General features: G+C 37.6%; 1 protein-coding gene across 1 annotated transcript in view; it reads left to right on the top strand.

The window, feature by feature from the left end:
• LOC116312179 (carbonic anhydrase-related protein 10-like) overlaps window positions 1-16,372 on the top strand; it is a 130,344-nt gene that overhangs the window by 98,328 nt on the left and 15,644 nt on the right. Inside the window, exons 4-7 of the mRNA XM_031729535.2 lie at window positions 2,660-2,845; window positions 8,359-8,454; window positions 9,665-9,737; window positions 12,735-12,889. Of these exons, the coding sequence (XP_031585395.1) occupies window positions 2,660-2,845; window positions 8,359-8,454; window positions 9,665-9,737; window positions 12,735-12,889 (510 nt within the window). The remainder of the gene's footprint in view (window positions 1-2,659; window positions 2,846-8,358; window positions 8,455-9,664; window positions 9,738-12,734; window positions 12,890-16,372) is intronic.

Here is a 16,372-nt window from a genome sequence, read left to right as displayed (position 1 = left end):
AAACAGCGGTAATGAATATGTGATTGCTGCAGTGTCATATAATATGTATGATAAATATGGTTGGGAGTCGGGTAAAGAGCATTAATACTTTACGTGTTGCCAGGGGTGTTGTGAGGAGCTGACAACATACAGCTCTGGGGCTGTTTTAGCAACACGAAAAGCTGTTTTAATCCACACAAACATATTCGCTGTATTCTTCATACACAGAGGAAGGGATAAGGGCACCTAGCATGCACAAAATATAAAGGTTTGGTGACTGAGGCACAGTTAACCAGACAGAAAAATTATGCATCTGTGGACAATGGACACTTTTTGAGAAATAATGTTTTGAGGCTGTAGTGGCAGAATGCAAGAAGAAAGTTTGGTTAGGAAGATTTTCTTCTCTGATTTGGACAAAACTACAGAAATATTAGCAAACATGTACAGAAATGTACCACAACCACAAAGAAAAGCAGTTAAAAGGAATTCTACACTGAATGCTGTATTCTTCCTAATCTGGCTGAATAGGGATCAAGACGTTTTATTTTAATAGATTGCAAATAGAAAGAATTAAACACCAGTTTCCTCCTGTAGTGATATTCATTTATTGTTGTTATTGTTATTGACTGTGTATCCCATTTGATTTAACAGTTTTTTATTTTATTTTTAATGTGATAATTCATTATTTTAATGATTTACTTTGTAGGATTTTAGTGATTTTAGTTTGCCTTGTTTTCTATTAATTGCTCCACCTACTCTTGTAGTGATTTCTTGTGCTGCATACAGGAGCTATTGTGCAATAACTGTAGCAGGAGTTGCTACTTGCTAATCTGCCTTTGTAGATTAAGTCAATTTCTTTTAAATATCCAAGACAGGATTTCCTGATACTTTTTAAAATCATAATAGCCAATAGCATCTTTACTTAGTAGGGTATCTGACTACTTCATCACATTCTCACAGCAGTTGTTGTAGTAGTAGTAGTTTTGTTACGTTTTTTGGGTTTTGAGAAGTGATTTAGTTCTCTATTTTGTATCACCAGGTTAATTATAGATGACTTTTGACTAGGTGACTAGCTTGTTTGTTGTCTTTGTCCTTTTGTGTCTCCTTTGTGAAGTCAGTCATGTCTCCATGTTTGTTTAAACAGTCTTAATCTCCTTCTCGGTTTTGGTTATAATTCCTGCATCTTTTACTCAGACAGTCTGTTGTCTCATGTGCTTGTTGTGCAGTTTAACTTGTCTTGTTATTTCTGATTTGCTCCCGCGGTGTTTCCCACTTGTTTTCCATCTTCCCACATTACCTGCTATGTATTTATTGTGTGTCCCCTTGTCCTCTTTCAAGGACAAGGGGACACATGCTCTTTCCTTCTGTGCCCCTCGTGTTCTGTAGTCTCTGAGTTTTTATATTTTATATATATACTATAGTAAAGTTACCTTTTGAGTGACCCTCTGTCACTTGGATCCACTCCCTGCTTGCTAAACTGTGATAAAAGGCCTGATAGGCTGTTTTCCAGGGTTAGCTTGACCCTGAAATGACAGGTGGTGGGAGATTTCAGGAAACCACGTCACTCAACACAGCCGTGTTCCTGTCCATTCTTCATTTTGGCAGTAGACAAAGTTGATATACTTCTGTAAGTGGGCCATGACGGTGTTGGCGCTGCGGGCAAACGGATTATCCATGTTAAAAATACATAAGTGGCTCATTAACAGTTTCACTGAAAGAGTTAAGAGGTGGCATATGTTATACTCTATTAATCATGAAAGTAATAATAAAAGCAACACCTACATTAAAACTCCATAATGTTTTACAGTTTATTACCAGTACTGTCATTATAATTTTAAGTAGTGCTGATTTTTGTGTTGTAAAAAAGTAGCAAATCATGTTGCAAGTTGTTGCATTCTATTGCTTTTACAACATTTGACCCTTTTCTAACATTACGACAGAAAAATAATGAGTGGGTATAAACATAACAGAATTAAATCAAACCAAATAATGGTTCATACCTGAACAATAAAAATTAACAAAGATAGTGAGTGCTGGCAATCTGTTTGCTTTCATATCAGATTAGTTTGAGACTGGACCAATGCCAAGCCCATCACTGATGGAGCAGGAGGAGGATGCAGGTAACCCTGGTACTTATTGCTGCCATAATGTATTTTTACAGCAGTCTTAGAAATGACTGTTTTATACAGTTGTGGACTTCCTCATTCATTAATACATGGTTCAATAATAATTATGCATTTTGTAATGTCATCCGTTTGCTGCTTTTCTCAGCTTCTATCAAGTTACACACGAAAACATGTGTCAAACAGATTAAACCACAGATTTCAGGAAAGAGCCTGACAGACTTTTATGATATTCATTAACAAGCCATAAAAACTAGCACCTCTACTGTACTGTGTCTGTACAAAAAAATCCTACCTACTACCTTATTAAAATTCAGAGCACTAACTGGATCCTAGTAGCTCACATGCAATTCAAGATTTATTAATAACAAACCATTCGTATCCATTAGCTTTGTGAATGGTGCCATTTAGGGCTTAAGACTCCTAATGTTGATCTACTCATTATTTTTCAGTCAGTTTTTACTCTGTTGTGTGCTCCCATCTAACAAAAATGTACTGGTGAAATGACAGCTATCATCTTATTATCTCATTATCCCCCTCTGACTGTTTCACTGTAGATGGGAGGCACCATGTACAACACGGGGAAGCATGTGTCCCTGCGGCCAGACAAAGCTCACCTGGTGAACATCTCTGGGGGCCCACTGGGTTACAGCTACCGGCTGGAAGAGGTCCGCGTCCACTTTGGCAGTGAAGACTCTCAAGGTTCAGAGCACCTCCTTAATGGACAGGGCTTTCCTGGAGAGGTAAGAGACAAGACATACAACCATGGTAAAGAAAAGAAAGAAATTACACTGCTTTAAGGTTTTAAGATTAGGTCAATACAACCTGAATTTTACACTGTGTTATTGTTTATTTAAACAAGATAAAAACAAATATAGAAGTATTGAAGGACAAACAAGGGACACCACAGGATCTGATAGTTTGTACAACCACTTTAGGGAACAATAAGTCGGAGTAATCGTTGTGGAGGAATTTTGGCCCATTCTTCCTCACAACGCTTCAGTTCTTCAAAGTTTGTGGTCATTTGTTTATACATAGCTCTCCTAAGATCCCACCACAGTATTACAGTATTGACTTTGCCTAGGCCATAGTAACACTATGATTCTTGTCTTTTTCAGTCATTTTCTTGTAGATTTGCTGATGTGGTTGGAATCATTGTTTGATGTAATTTTGGAAAAAGTTTAGCTGTCGGACGCTAATTAATTCTGGAGGTGTTCATGGTCAACTCAGTTTGATTGAACTTGGTGGGACGTCCACTTCTGGGAAGATTGGCATCTCTCTTGAATGTTTCACATGAATAATCTTTTTCCATGTATTTGTTTGGAAATGTTCCGTTAACGATTCCCAGATTGATGGGCAACACCTTTTTAGGATCATTGCTGATGTCTCATTGTTAGCATAAGTGATGGTTGTTACAAAGTAACTCATTACTGTTACTACAGTTTCCTTTAACACAGTAATGTAACACTTTGCTGTCCAAGAGTAAGTAATCATATTACAGTCACTAATTTGAAAAAATACATTACTTACTTTTGTTGCCCAAGTTCAAAATCCACTTCATATCCGCACTTGTGCAACAATTGCTTGAACACATTCCTGGGAGCCCAAAATGGCTGAGATTGATGGGGGAGATATGCACTTTACTTTATAGTGTATTGCTTGAAAGGACAAGATGTAAACTGTGCCCTGGTAAGAAGCAGCTCTCCATGCGCTTACACTAACACTAAGCTGGTATCAAAGAGTCCCACAGCAGGAGGGAGAGTGACGCTCAGACTGTGTATGGTGACCCCAAGCAAGCAACCAAAGCTTGATTTTCAGCAGGTAACCAAAGCAGAGATGAACAGGCTGGTGGCATCGTACATAGTGGAGGAAATATTTCATGATGTGATGGCTATCTTTCAGAAAGCTATTTAGAAAATGACCAAAAACAGGAAAAAGACCAGTTTCAGACAGGAAAAGTTTCCAGATATATGGACTAGTTATGGAAACTGAGCTAAAGAAAACATTTCAGAGCTCTGCATGTGTATCTACGGCTGTTGACATTTGGACTTGCCACAATAAAAGCTTCCTGTGACTGGATTAACCCAAATAACTTTCACTATGACAAAGCTGCAACTGTCTGCAAGCAACTTAAAGGACGACACACATACGATGTTATAGCTAGTGAAATTGAACTGATTCATTCAGCTTATGGATTGTCACGCAAAGACACGGCAACTGTCACTGACAATGGAACAAATTTTTTGAAGGCTTTCAAGATGTATGCGCCCACAGTGTCAGATTCTGATGAAGAGGATAAAGAACAAGCTGTGACATTCACAGATGTTGGAGACGTGCGCTCCACTGACACTGACCAAGGACATTTTTCTCTCCCCCCTCACCTGAGATACACACTAAACTTAATTTTAAGTAATGATGTTGACAAATGGCTTACAGCAAACACATATCAGAGTCCATATCAGTGTACAGAAGTGCAACAGGAAAATACTCTGGCCTTTGGACTGGATAAAAACTCACTGTGCCGACAACGAGATGGAAATCAGATGTCATGATGCCACATCCTACCTTACAGACATTCCCATGCAAGCTTTGAACAATCTCTGTAGCCGACTAACCGTTGACACCATCACTTAACAGGAATATTGGTTCCTCTACTAATATTGCTGATAAAACCATCACTCTGGCTTTGGACATTTTCCAAGGTGAGGATAGCTGCTATTATGGCAGCTTCCAACTCTGGAAATCTCTAAGACACTGATGCTGCAAAGTGGGCTCTCTCAGATGACACCTGGTCTGCCTGAAGCCAAAGTCCAGGTGTGCCTACTGTGATATGAACTATAAAAGCTATAACTGATAGGAATGTTTAACTGATTTCGCAGTTTCAGTCTAGAATTCAGACTACTATCCCTTTATTGTATTGTTTCCTTATTAAAGGGATCATGTGTCTCAGTGATAATGCAGTCGCGTTTATCAGAACACGTCTCTCCTGTCTGCCTGTCGCACTTTGCACCAGTCAGCTTGTTAAACATATTTGCTTTGTGTTTTCTCCCAGTACTTGAGTAAATGCTGTAAAATGTAAATATACTGCTTTAGTGAAATATGCCTATAAATAAAGAATGTAAGATTGTAGGCCTGTATGCAGTCGACTTGCATCTTTGTAATTTACACTTTGCAGTTTGCACGAGTTTCCATTAAAAGTGATGTTATCACAGCTCTTTGATGCAGGGTTGTTCTATAGCTATCTTACACTTATTGTATGACACACAGGTAACACTATGTTTGTATAAGCAGAAAAACTAAAAACATAAACTGAACTCTACCACTATTATGTTAGTGTTTACACATTAAATGTAAGCTATTAAACATTTTAAACATGTTGTTTTTATCCTTCTCGTTATTAATTTGAATAGAATATTACTATTGTAGCTTTATTATATTAGACTGGCAACATTTTTTGTAAAGAGATTTTGACCTGGATGGACTTTCACTTGAGATGATGTTTCTGTAATAATAAACGTATTAAACTAATTAAAAGAAGGCTATTGTCTATGTCTGATACATAGAACGAGATACAGAAAACCTTAGACTTGAACACTGAGCCAGTAATCCATCTCAGTGGAAATTCAAACCTTGTTGCCAAAATTGAAAATGTTCAGTTTGGGGCTCTGTGGAGAGACCCCAAGCTTGTCTGTCTTTAACCAAACAGTAATAACAATGGTGCATTTGTTTTGTAAATCCACCCTGTCCACAGAGATGAAAGTGTACACTTCTGAGACACTTCTCAGTTTTGTTATGCAAATTTTATTTGTGATTTCACTTCTGTCAGCGATGTTCTGGAAGAATCAGTAATCTCACTCACTAAATCAAAACTCAATGAGCGGAGCAAAAGAGCTACTACTATTCTATCTAAATAACTGTAAGCACTGTTCAGGAGAAAAGCCAGTGTTTATACAACCTACTAACAACAGGTTTTAGCAGTCAAGACACAATATTAATGTAGTGCGAAGATAGCACATAGAAGGATTAGCATATACTAATAGTGATGATGACAAGAATTTCAATAGAACATTTAAATTGTCCTTGTAATAATAACAATACAATACTAGTAACAATTAAATTAGAGATACTAGCAAAAATGAAAGATAATTGTTTCTAATTGGCACTAAGAATCAGGCAACATCATACAGTAGGCTAATTTATCAATAACTAATGACCATGCCTCGTTTAATTCAGTTAAAACAAACATTCAGGGCAATACTTAGAACTGTAAGGAGAACCTAAGCAGATGAAGCTTGGAATCGGATGGATGATAATTCGCCTGAGATGCAGAGTTGAGATGCAGCAGCCCAATAAGTGTGAAAGCTGATCTGAAACAGTGACAAGTAACATGCCAGTACTTGTTGTATTGAAAGCAGTGTGTAGATTTGTTTGATTCATTAATATGTTATCTATCGCCTGTGTACTGTGTTCTATCTAGAACTCGTAAGCTGTATAAAATGTAAATGTGTGTTTCCAATGTAGCTGAAGAGATGTTAATGCAAATTTGAGTTAAGAAGTTAGCATCGGTACCGATGGAAAGGTCTTCTGGCCATTTTAAAATAGACAGAAAGAGAAAGTGAGTTTCTGTGTTCGTGAGAATTCTATAAATATTTGATGCAATTTTCCAAAGACCTTTAAGTTTCACAGTGTTCTCCACTATAACTGAAAAACTGAATTTAACAGGCGTTCTTGTAAGTTTGGATAATGTGATTGATTTTATTTGATTTATTATTCCAAAAATTCAGAATTTAAAGAAGAATTTAAAATGCTAAACTTTTGGATTAAATGTTGAAAAACAACAAAAGCATTATTTAAAAATAAACAAAGAAGATGAGTAATCCTTTGACTTACAATTTGGTTAAACTGAATTTAGTTATGCAATCTCATGTTGTTCCCTATGGTTTATCGGAGGGAAGGTGTAACTATGGAGGTCGTGATTTGAAGTGCTTTCCACTAACTTGTCGGAGTTACAGATATTGATATACTTTTAAAGCATATCAATATCAAGTTTTGATCATAATTTAGAACCTGCTTACTCTGCCTTAGGAGTGAAGAGTAACACACCCCCAGATACTTTAAAAAAAAAAAAAGTTTTTCCGATTCTTGTTTGTGAGCGAGTCAAAAATTGAATCGGTCAGGCAGTATTAACTGGGGATTGAACTGGAGCTCAGCCTGAAGGCGCAGTTCTTGATTTATCAGTCAGCTTATGTTCCAGTCTTCACTTTTGATCATTATTTTCGGGTCAGGGCCAAACAAATAGCAGCACAAATACAGGCGGTCAAATGGCTTTTATAGGGTGGCTGAGTGGACACACATCAGATATTGTTTGGCCCCCAGAAGCCTCCCTTTGTAGTTTTTTCAGACATTTGGACCAACCCAAGGGTCTCTCGAGGAATTACATCAAAACTGGAATTGAAAAGGATTAAAAAGGAAAGGAACCATAGATTGCATAAAACATGGGCATTGCTGTCATTTTTTAAATTATTATTTTTTAATAATAGCATCTTTGTTGAAACTCTGTTGGTTTTTAGAGTCTTGCAAGCCAGGTTAGCAAGCTGAAACAGACCTGCTGATTATCACATAGCATAAAAACACTAACTGAAAAATTCTCCAGGAAGCTTTGAAACTTGAGTAAAATCAGAATGTACACTGTAAGTTGCAGCTCGGATATGCTTTTTTCCTAATAAAATTAAATAAATGTTACGACGCATTCTTTGCTTCTCATTTTTCACTCTGCTCCCAGGAGACCTTGATAGATATACCTCTTTTGTTTTAGATAAATAAATATGTCTGCTTAATTTATTGCACAGCGCTTTCCCCCTTTTTTGTGTTTGTTTCTTCCTGCTTATACCTGCATTTAAAAGTTTGTGAAAATTGACTATGACTAGCTAGCCCTGACTCCGAGGACTAGTGGCACGATCATTTTAATTTAACATCCTCTGTCAGTATGTCTGTGAAGGTTCTCAGTCATCCATGTCCTACCATGTCCTCTGTCAGATTAAAAGTTTTCCAAAACATACATGTCAGAAGGCTGTTGCTAATGCTACAAATCTCAGAATTCTTTTCCCCTTCCTTCAGTCAGTCAAGCACCTTTGTCAAAAAAAGGAAAGTATGCAAACAAGTTTTTTTTTTAATAATAGTGAAATTTAAGACATGAAAGCTGCATCTTTGCTGGAAATATTCTATATATTGCTGTAAAATTGTTTTTCCCTTTCAGGTCCAGCTGATCCATTATAATCAAGATCTGTATGCCAACTACAGCGAGGCAGCGAAGAGCCCTCATGGAATCGCTGTTGTTTCCATCTTTATAAAGGTCTGCTTGTTCTTCTGGGAATACAGGGCAATAGAGTAAAAAAGCAATTAATGCTGGTCTCAGACACCCCAATACTCATACAAAAAACAGCCAGAATACAGAGGTGTAGTGCAGGGGTGATAAACTCAGTTTCACTAAGGGCCACACAGAGAGAATCTCATTAAGAGCCAGATATACAGTATAGAGTTTATTGACATGCTTTAACTTAATTGAAAGAGTGTGTGTGTGTGTGTGTGTGTGTGTGTGTGTGTGTGTGTGTGTGTGTGTGTGTGTGTGTGTGTGTTATATAGCCCTTTCAGAGTTTGATCCACATACAGCCCTCATAACTAGTCCACAGAACAGGCTTATTAGTCTTTATAACATTAGTCATGCAAAATAATGTATTCTGACTACAGATCTACAAGATGCATTCCATTCAGCCGGCTCACAACAGCTTCTTCCAGCCTGAAAGTGACAGCTCCTACTAGTACGGTGCACGTAATAAAACGAGATGTGTCCTGATGTAAAAGCAAAGTAATAAATCTTTAATTTTGTTGTTGCACACATTTATGTAAGTCTGTTCTAGCTTCTTTCACAGGCTTGAACATGGCAACACACTGAGTGTCTGACTCCTCAGTCTCCCATCTCAGTTGAAATCTGCTTCCAACTTTCCTTTTTGTTGTATTCTGTGCTAGCTAACCACTTGGTTTGCAGCTTCTGTCATAACGACAGATTAGTTTGTCATATGTTGTATTTTATACCTAACACAATCTGATGGGATGCATCATGAAGTTCTGAAAAAACAAAACATCCAAGAGTGTTTCTTTCCATCTACAGCCACTTCTTTTCCAGTGACATCACACAGGTGAAAGATGGCTGTTTTAACTTAATGGTGTTGAGTGTAATCGCTCCTGAATCTTGGCCAAATTAGAAGAACAGTTTATGACTGTGAGCTTTTATCCTGACACTGAGCATTTGATCAGAGAATCAGACCATCATCTATATCCCTCTGTATGTATGTATGTATAACGCTGAATTGAATTAAACCTGCAGAAGAGCTTTAACCGTGTACTCTCTAACATACGGCTTTAAAACCTCTCAGTTGTGGATTATTTATTGTCATTATCTAAATGAAATGGTCATAGTGCATGGAAGAAAAAAACCTCTGCATTTGCTACATATTTTATAGCATTATGTGTGGTTTGTGATTGTCTGTGATTCTTTTTTTCAGCTCTCTGAAAATTCCAACGCCTTCCTCAACCGTATGCTCAATAGAGACACCATCACCAGAATTAACTACAAACGTAAGATGCACAGTCTTTATCTGACACACACACATACACACTTATTCTGTTTTCTCTTTAGATGAGCTGATTCAGTTCAAAACATTTACAAACCTCTGGTTCTTGGACTAAATAAAACTCTTGAAATCTTAATATGTACTGTATATAACCTTCTATGATGTTTGCTTCTTGAATTTTCGTCTCTATATAATCATATAAACAGAAACATAGGGCCTCACTTTATTTTAGGTTATCATCTTTCTACTTGCACCAAATCGTATGCTGTGTTCAGACCCAGGCAAAGTTTTTGAGCCGAGTGTTAACAAGTGGCACAATGATGTAGTGGTTAGGACTTTTGCTTCTTTTGCAAGCAGATCTTGGATTTGAAGTTTATGTCCAGCTGAGGACTTTTTGCAGAGCACAGTCTACATTGCAGTTTGTACATTTGTACATATATGTAGATAAACAGCAAATGACTTTGTTTCTCTGCAGTTTCTTTAGATTGTGGCATAATATGTGTTGCTTTTTAATCTTTTAACTTTCTTCACTTTGATAGACAAATTCAGTTTAAGTGATTTCTTGATTCGTCGGGTCTTTTGACAATAACTCTTGGGTGTGGCTAGTGAATTTGAACTTAGTTTTCCAAAAACATTTGGTTATTCACAGTTTATGAATGATTTAACAGGTGGTCGGCATGTAGGTTTGGACTTCTTTCCCTGAATGTATGTAATAAACATTTAAATACTGCATTTTGTGTTTATTTATCTTTGTCTAATACTTAAATTTTTTCAGTGATCTGAAACATTTAAGTAAATATACAAAAAGTGATAAAATCAGGAAGGTGAATACTTTTTCACTGCACTCTAGAGGTAAATACATGTCTGTGTGATTTTGAAAATGCTTCAACTTCAGTTTAGCCTCTTACTTCATTCTTTTTTCCAGCTATTGGTTGGAGTAAGTAAAGGTAATTGTTCCTTCATTGTCCTGGGTGAATGTGAAACGGTCTGGAAACAGTCCAGTAATTATATTCATGAAAGTAACATGAAGCAAAGCTTTACTACTGTTTGGTCTGAATACACCACGACTGACTTAGGAGTCTGTCTTGAACCTCTAAAGCTGCTACACAACAGTTCATTCTGACACTACAAAATCAGTCTACATCTTGTTTTGCATAACAATACTGACTGATAGTTAAATCTGTCTTCAGAAAGAAAGCTTCATTAATTACATATGAATCAGTGCTATATTGCCAAAAATCTGTTTTCCAGCCTCTGGTGTGAAGATGTACAGTCCTCTGATGAACTGTCTTCCTGTTAATGAGGCTAAACATAGCAGAGCTACATAACAACCACATAGACCAACCACAAGACATCCATATGCTTATCCTTATTCTCCATAAACTTAGGTTATACTAATCTAAACCAAGATCCAAGTCAAGTTAATGTTGAGGACTACCTGTGGGAACCAGCAGTGAGTTCTTAAATTAGATGCAACTAATGTAACTGATAATAAGAACAATAACTATATTTGAATAGCACTTCATAAAAAGCACAGTTACTAAGCGCTTCGTTGTTTGGACAAAAACAAACATTAAACATTTGTCCCAGGATGCAGACATGCTTTCAAACATATGGTGTCATATACCTCCCCAAAAACCAAGCAAATGAAGGAAAAGGAAACAGTATAAGTATCGATTCAGCCAACCTGATGGTCTTAGAAAGGCTATTCCAAAATTTAGAAGTTGCATGGTAATCTGGCCATGTGATAGATCTGAGCTGTACATTCACACCACGATCCTAACCTTTGATAAATGCATTCCTGAGCTTTTTACCCACCCTGGCTATTAACATCAAAGTCCATAACCTAAACCAAACCTTATTCTCATTTAACCCTAACCCTAATACTTTAAAACAGACCTTTGAAGGTGACTCGGAAAGAAAAAAACAGCAATTGCTTTACTTCTTTTAAAAACTAATAATGGTCCTCAAATAACCCCATGCAAGCAGAGAAATCATGGATCAGTCACTTCAGAAAGGTTTTACACTGACTTACACTCACCAGCTTCTTTATTGGTTAGAGCCAATGCTGGGTTTGATTCCCTTTTATGTGGTTCATTGTGTTGCTGGAAATATTCCTCAAATGTATGATCCATATTGACATGAGAGCACCACGCAGTTGCTGCAGATCTGCCGGCTGTAGGAGGAACTGACTGCCCAAAAAGCGCCGGCGCGGGCCATGCGGCAACCTTCCAATTGTAGTCCATGTTTGCCAGTCGACACTTTATTTATTGTGTCTAATAAATTCAGTGAGGGTTTAATCATGTAGTGAGGAGTTACCCTAACCATTTCTTACCCAACCCTAACCCTTACTTTATTCCAACTTTACACCAGGAGTCTGAGTATGGCTACTTCTGCTGATTCACTTTCATGTAGTACTCTGTGTATACTGCATACATATGTTTGCAGTGTTTGACCATGACTGTCATACTTGCTACTACATAATATGAGATTTGTGAGTTATACTGCCTCTGAGCACACAGTGAAGCTGATAATTTAACATGCATAAAAATGCCTCAGCACATTATTTGTACCAACAATACCTGCTAAAAATGTGCAGATGTTAGGTTGACATATAGCCTCCTTCTGCTGGGTGAAGTTGTTTGTTGGTCCTTCTCTTTCTATTACATGGCCAACACAAGTGTGCACTTAGCATTTTGAGTGCTATGAACACACCACCTGGGTACTCAGAGCACTTGCACATTCAAAATAGTGGAGTTTCAGTATAGACATATGCAATTGGAAAAGCATGAGTCTTTATATTAAAATGTAAAGATGTATCTCATCAGCACTTGTATTTTTAAAGTTATAATTTAACTGTGCGTAATATGACGAATGCACTAAAAAATGCACATTTTTCTTTTTTTCATTTGACTGGTGTCTCTGTTAATAGGTTGGAACATAAGCAAACTTGCACACACAGCCTAACGGGCCCCCCCTGCCATTTTTCTCTTTTCTCTAGACGATGCCTTCTTATTGATGGGTCTGAACATAGCTGACCTCTACCCCGACACCACACGTTATATCACCTATGAGGGCTCCATCACCATTCCTCCCTGCTATGAGACATCCACGTGGATACTCATCAACAAGCCAGTCTACGTGACACAGATGCAGGTATGAAAGTGTATCCGGCGGCTGGCGGAAAAAAAATTACTCATATTGTGTTGATCAGGGAAGAAACTTGATTTCTAATTTTCTTGCTGGCATGGGGTACAAACATGCCTCAACTGCAAATTATACCTTCATAACCTGCAATTTTCAAACCGTCTGTTTTTCCCTAAGTGGTTTAGATAAAGCAGGCTGTTGTAACAGTAACGGAATGAAACGACAGAAAACAAACAAATGCACTTTCTTCATCTTAAGGTCTAAAATAAACGCTTGATTCAACTGTGCTGTTTTTTTCCAAGGTCCTCAAGTCATTGAAAATCCTTTTGTTTTAAAACAGAGTAAAACCTTCAAAAATTAACTAAAGCTGTAAACACAATGTAATGGAAAAAAACACCATGACTTCATGTCCACAAAGTCTGTACGCAATGAAATCAACAGCTGCACAACTCCAATTCTTCTATTCATTGCTTCACTGTAGCAGTACTTTTTCAACCAAGTCTGCTCTTGATCAGATAAAAAAAAGAATAAAAAAATCTGTTTTGTTACAGAAATATCAATGCAAGATATACCAGGGATGTGATATATTGCAAAATGAATTTGTCCTACAAGATGTGTGTCAATGCAGAATCCAGGATGCCCTATGCTATTCTAGTTAATATAAAAGCAAATAATGGCTAAGGCTCCTGGAAAGTGATGCATACCACCACAAACACCACATCCTAAAAAGAAACTATGCTGAGAAAGAAAATTATAAAAATTAATCTCTGTCTCTCTTCCACATCATGCCTTTTATCCTGTCTTCCTTCTCTCACCCCAACCGGTCGCAGCAGATGGCCCCGCCCCTCCCTGAGCCTGGTTCTGCCGGAGGTTTCTTCCTGTTAAAAGGGAGTTTTTCCTTCCCACTGTCGCCAAAGTGCTTGCTCATAGGGGGTCATCTGATTGTTGGGTTTTTCTCTGTATGTATTATTGTAGGGTCTACCTTACAATATAAAGCACCTTGAGGCAACTGTTGTTGTGATTTGGCGCTGTATAAATAAAATCTAATTGAATTGAATTGAAAAAAAGGACTATCATTTCACTGCTGGAAAGAGTGTTGGCACTCAAGTTACAACATTTCTGCTAGACTGGTAAAGTAAAAGCGATGAACCCTTATAAATGGAGCCAACTGTTACCGGCAGTGCTGAGATGTTTTCTTGGTTTTTATTAATGCCGTGGGACAAATATAATTACTGTATGTGATTAGTGCTTTATATCCAGGTGCTAAGCTGTAAACTGTGGGATCATTGATAGTCACCTTGAACAGACTGTGAATAGCTCACAGGGCTAATAGAGAGAGACACTCTCACATCAACACCTATGATCACCTGTTTCTTTTTTGCATTATACTACAGAGGTGGGCAGCAAAACAAACAATTTTAATTACATACAATAATTACAAAAAGTAACTTTAACCTGTGAGGTCATTGGTGATGAAACCGGCCCTAGCTATGAAGTCTAAGCCTATGTTTAGCAGGAAAGCAAAAACAAGTTTTTTGTCTCACAAATGCCAAGACTTGTCAAGAGATTAATTAAAATCAAATCACATGAAAAATGATATATTATGACAGTGCAAGCTTAGAGTCATAATCAATGATGATTCAGATTTACAGGGTCAAACTATATGAATTAAATACATTGACTTTTTCTGCTTGGTCAGAATAGCTGCTCTATACTGTAGCTCAAATCAAATATGCAATCTGTAGACCAAGAAGCTCTGTGTCAGAGTGCAACACAGTCCAGCACAGCAAGCGCCTGCATGCATCAGTGAAATCCCACACACTATATGCCATTTATTCTTACTGCATTCCCCCGTTCTCACTCACCTGTCCTGTCTTCTCACTTACCTGCCATCTACTTTTAATCTCTCTGTCTTTTATCTTTATTTTCACTTGCTTTTTCTTCTCCCTCTCTCCAATATCTTCTCCTTTTTTTCTCTGATGCATTTTTACCCCCCCATCCATCCATCTTCCCTCTCCACTCATCCATCTTTCCACATCATGGCTCTCGCACTCAGTTTCATTAAGGCCCACAGTAGAAAATGTGAATCACACATTTAATAATGCATCCTGATTACAGTTCTACAAGTAGGCTATCATACAGCCAGTGTATAACAACCTCATTCGTATGCCCAACATAACAACTACTGGCAGTGATTTGGTTGGAAAAAACAAATACACATCGATGGTAAAGCATAATAACGAATCTTTAAGTTTGTTGTTTCACATATCTCTTTGGGTCTTAAAACGAATGTTTCACACGCCTGAACATGACAACTTAGTGGTGGTGTAGGAAGTATCATTAAAAACATATTAAGAGTAGCTGAGCAGTGACTGTGCACACTGCTGTAACAACCAAGCGGACCAAAACTGACATGCGGCTGGATTAAAATTTACGAAAGGCTGGATTTGTCTCATGGATGCTGAGTTTGACACGTGTTCTGCACAGTCTTCAGTAATACATACAGGCTTTCATTTGTGAGCACTTACTCCTTTCCATCGCTTCAGTGTAGGTTGCAGGGGGTAATTGGGGAGACTCCTTTAAGCTGACTCAGTTCAGGCTCACCATTGTCACTGTGAAATGTGGCATGTGGCAAAAGTGACTCCTCGATTGTTGGCACATGCTGAAGTTGTGTCTTTTTTTTTCTTATTGTGCATCTCCTGATTTTTGTAACCTTGTATGAGCCGAGCAGGTTGGACTCAGAGATATGTCTGTGCAGGGGCAGCACAGGGGAAGATTGCTGTTGAAAAAGATGTGGTGTTCGGCAGAAACCTCCACGAACACTTTGTTCCTGTTTCAGTGTGATAATAGTCTTCATCGAAACCCATCCAGTGTCTCTGAGACCGTTTTGTTTTGTATTTTAGCACTGCCTGCATAGCTATAGTTTGGGGGCTTTTTAGCACAACCACTCCTTTGGGGACGAAGATTGTTAATCATCAGTATGTGCAAAACTGTAATTAACTAATTACTTTACATCAATTTGTGAAATTACAATTTAAAGCATACAAGGTAAGTATTAAAAAGTATTTAAAGGTAGTATTAAAAATATCATCGAGTTAAAGGAGCCAAAATCTTCTTATTGAACAGCTGTTAAAATTGCTCATGCCCTTCAACTACTAGAAGATTGTGTTTCTTGTATGATTAACAGGGGTATTAGTAATATAGTGGACGTTTTGATTTGACACAATAGAGAAAGAACAAATGTATTAACGACGGCTCCATTTAATTAGGTGACCCAGTGAGCCATGACAGTGAAAAGTGAGTGCTCCCCAAAGTGAAAGACAATGTGACAAGTCCAAATTTGTTGAGTAAAAAGTTGAGAGAGATCAGCAAAAATATGAATACTAATAATTCATCATTCAAATAGCGTATTTAAACAATTAGAGATGAAGCCAAAGGTTTTGACAGTGGCACTGCTGGCAAACTTGAATAAAATTATGAAATCCTTTTGAT

The sequence above is a fragment of the Oreochromis aureus genome, linkage group 4, assembly GCF_013358895.1.
Source record: "Oreochromis aureus strain Israel breed Guangdong linkage group 4, ZZ_aureus, whole genome shotgun sequence".
Taxonomy (NCBI): domain Eukaryota; kingdom Metazoa; phylum Chordata; class Actinopteri; order Cichliformes; family Cichlidae; genus Oreochromis; species Oreochromis aureus.
The sequence above is the reverse complement of the archived record's forward strand: the minus strand, read 5'-3'. Positions and strand labels throughout refer to the sequence as shown.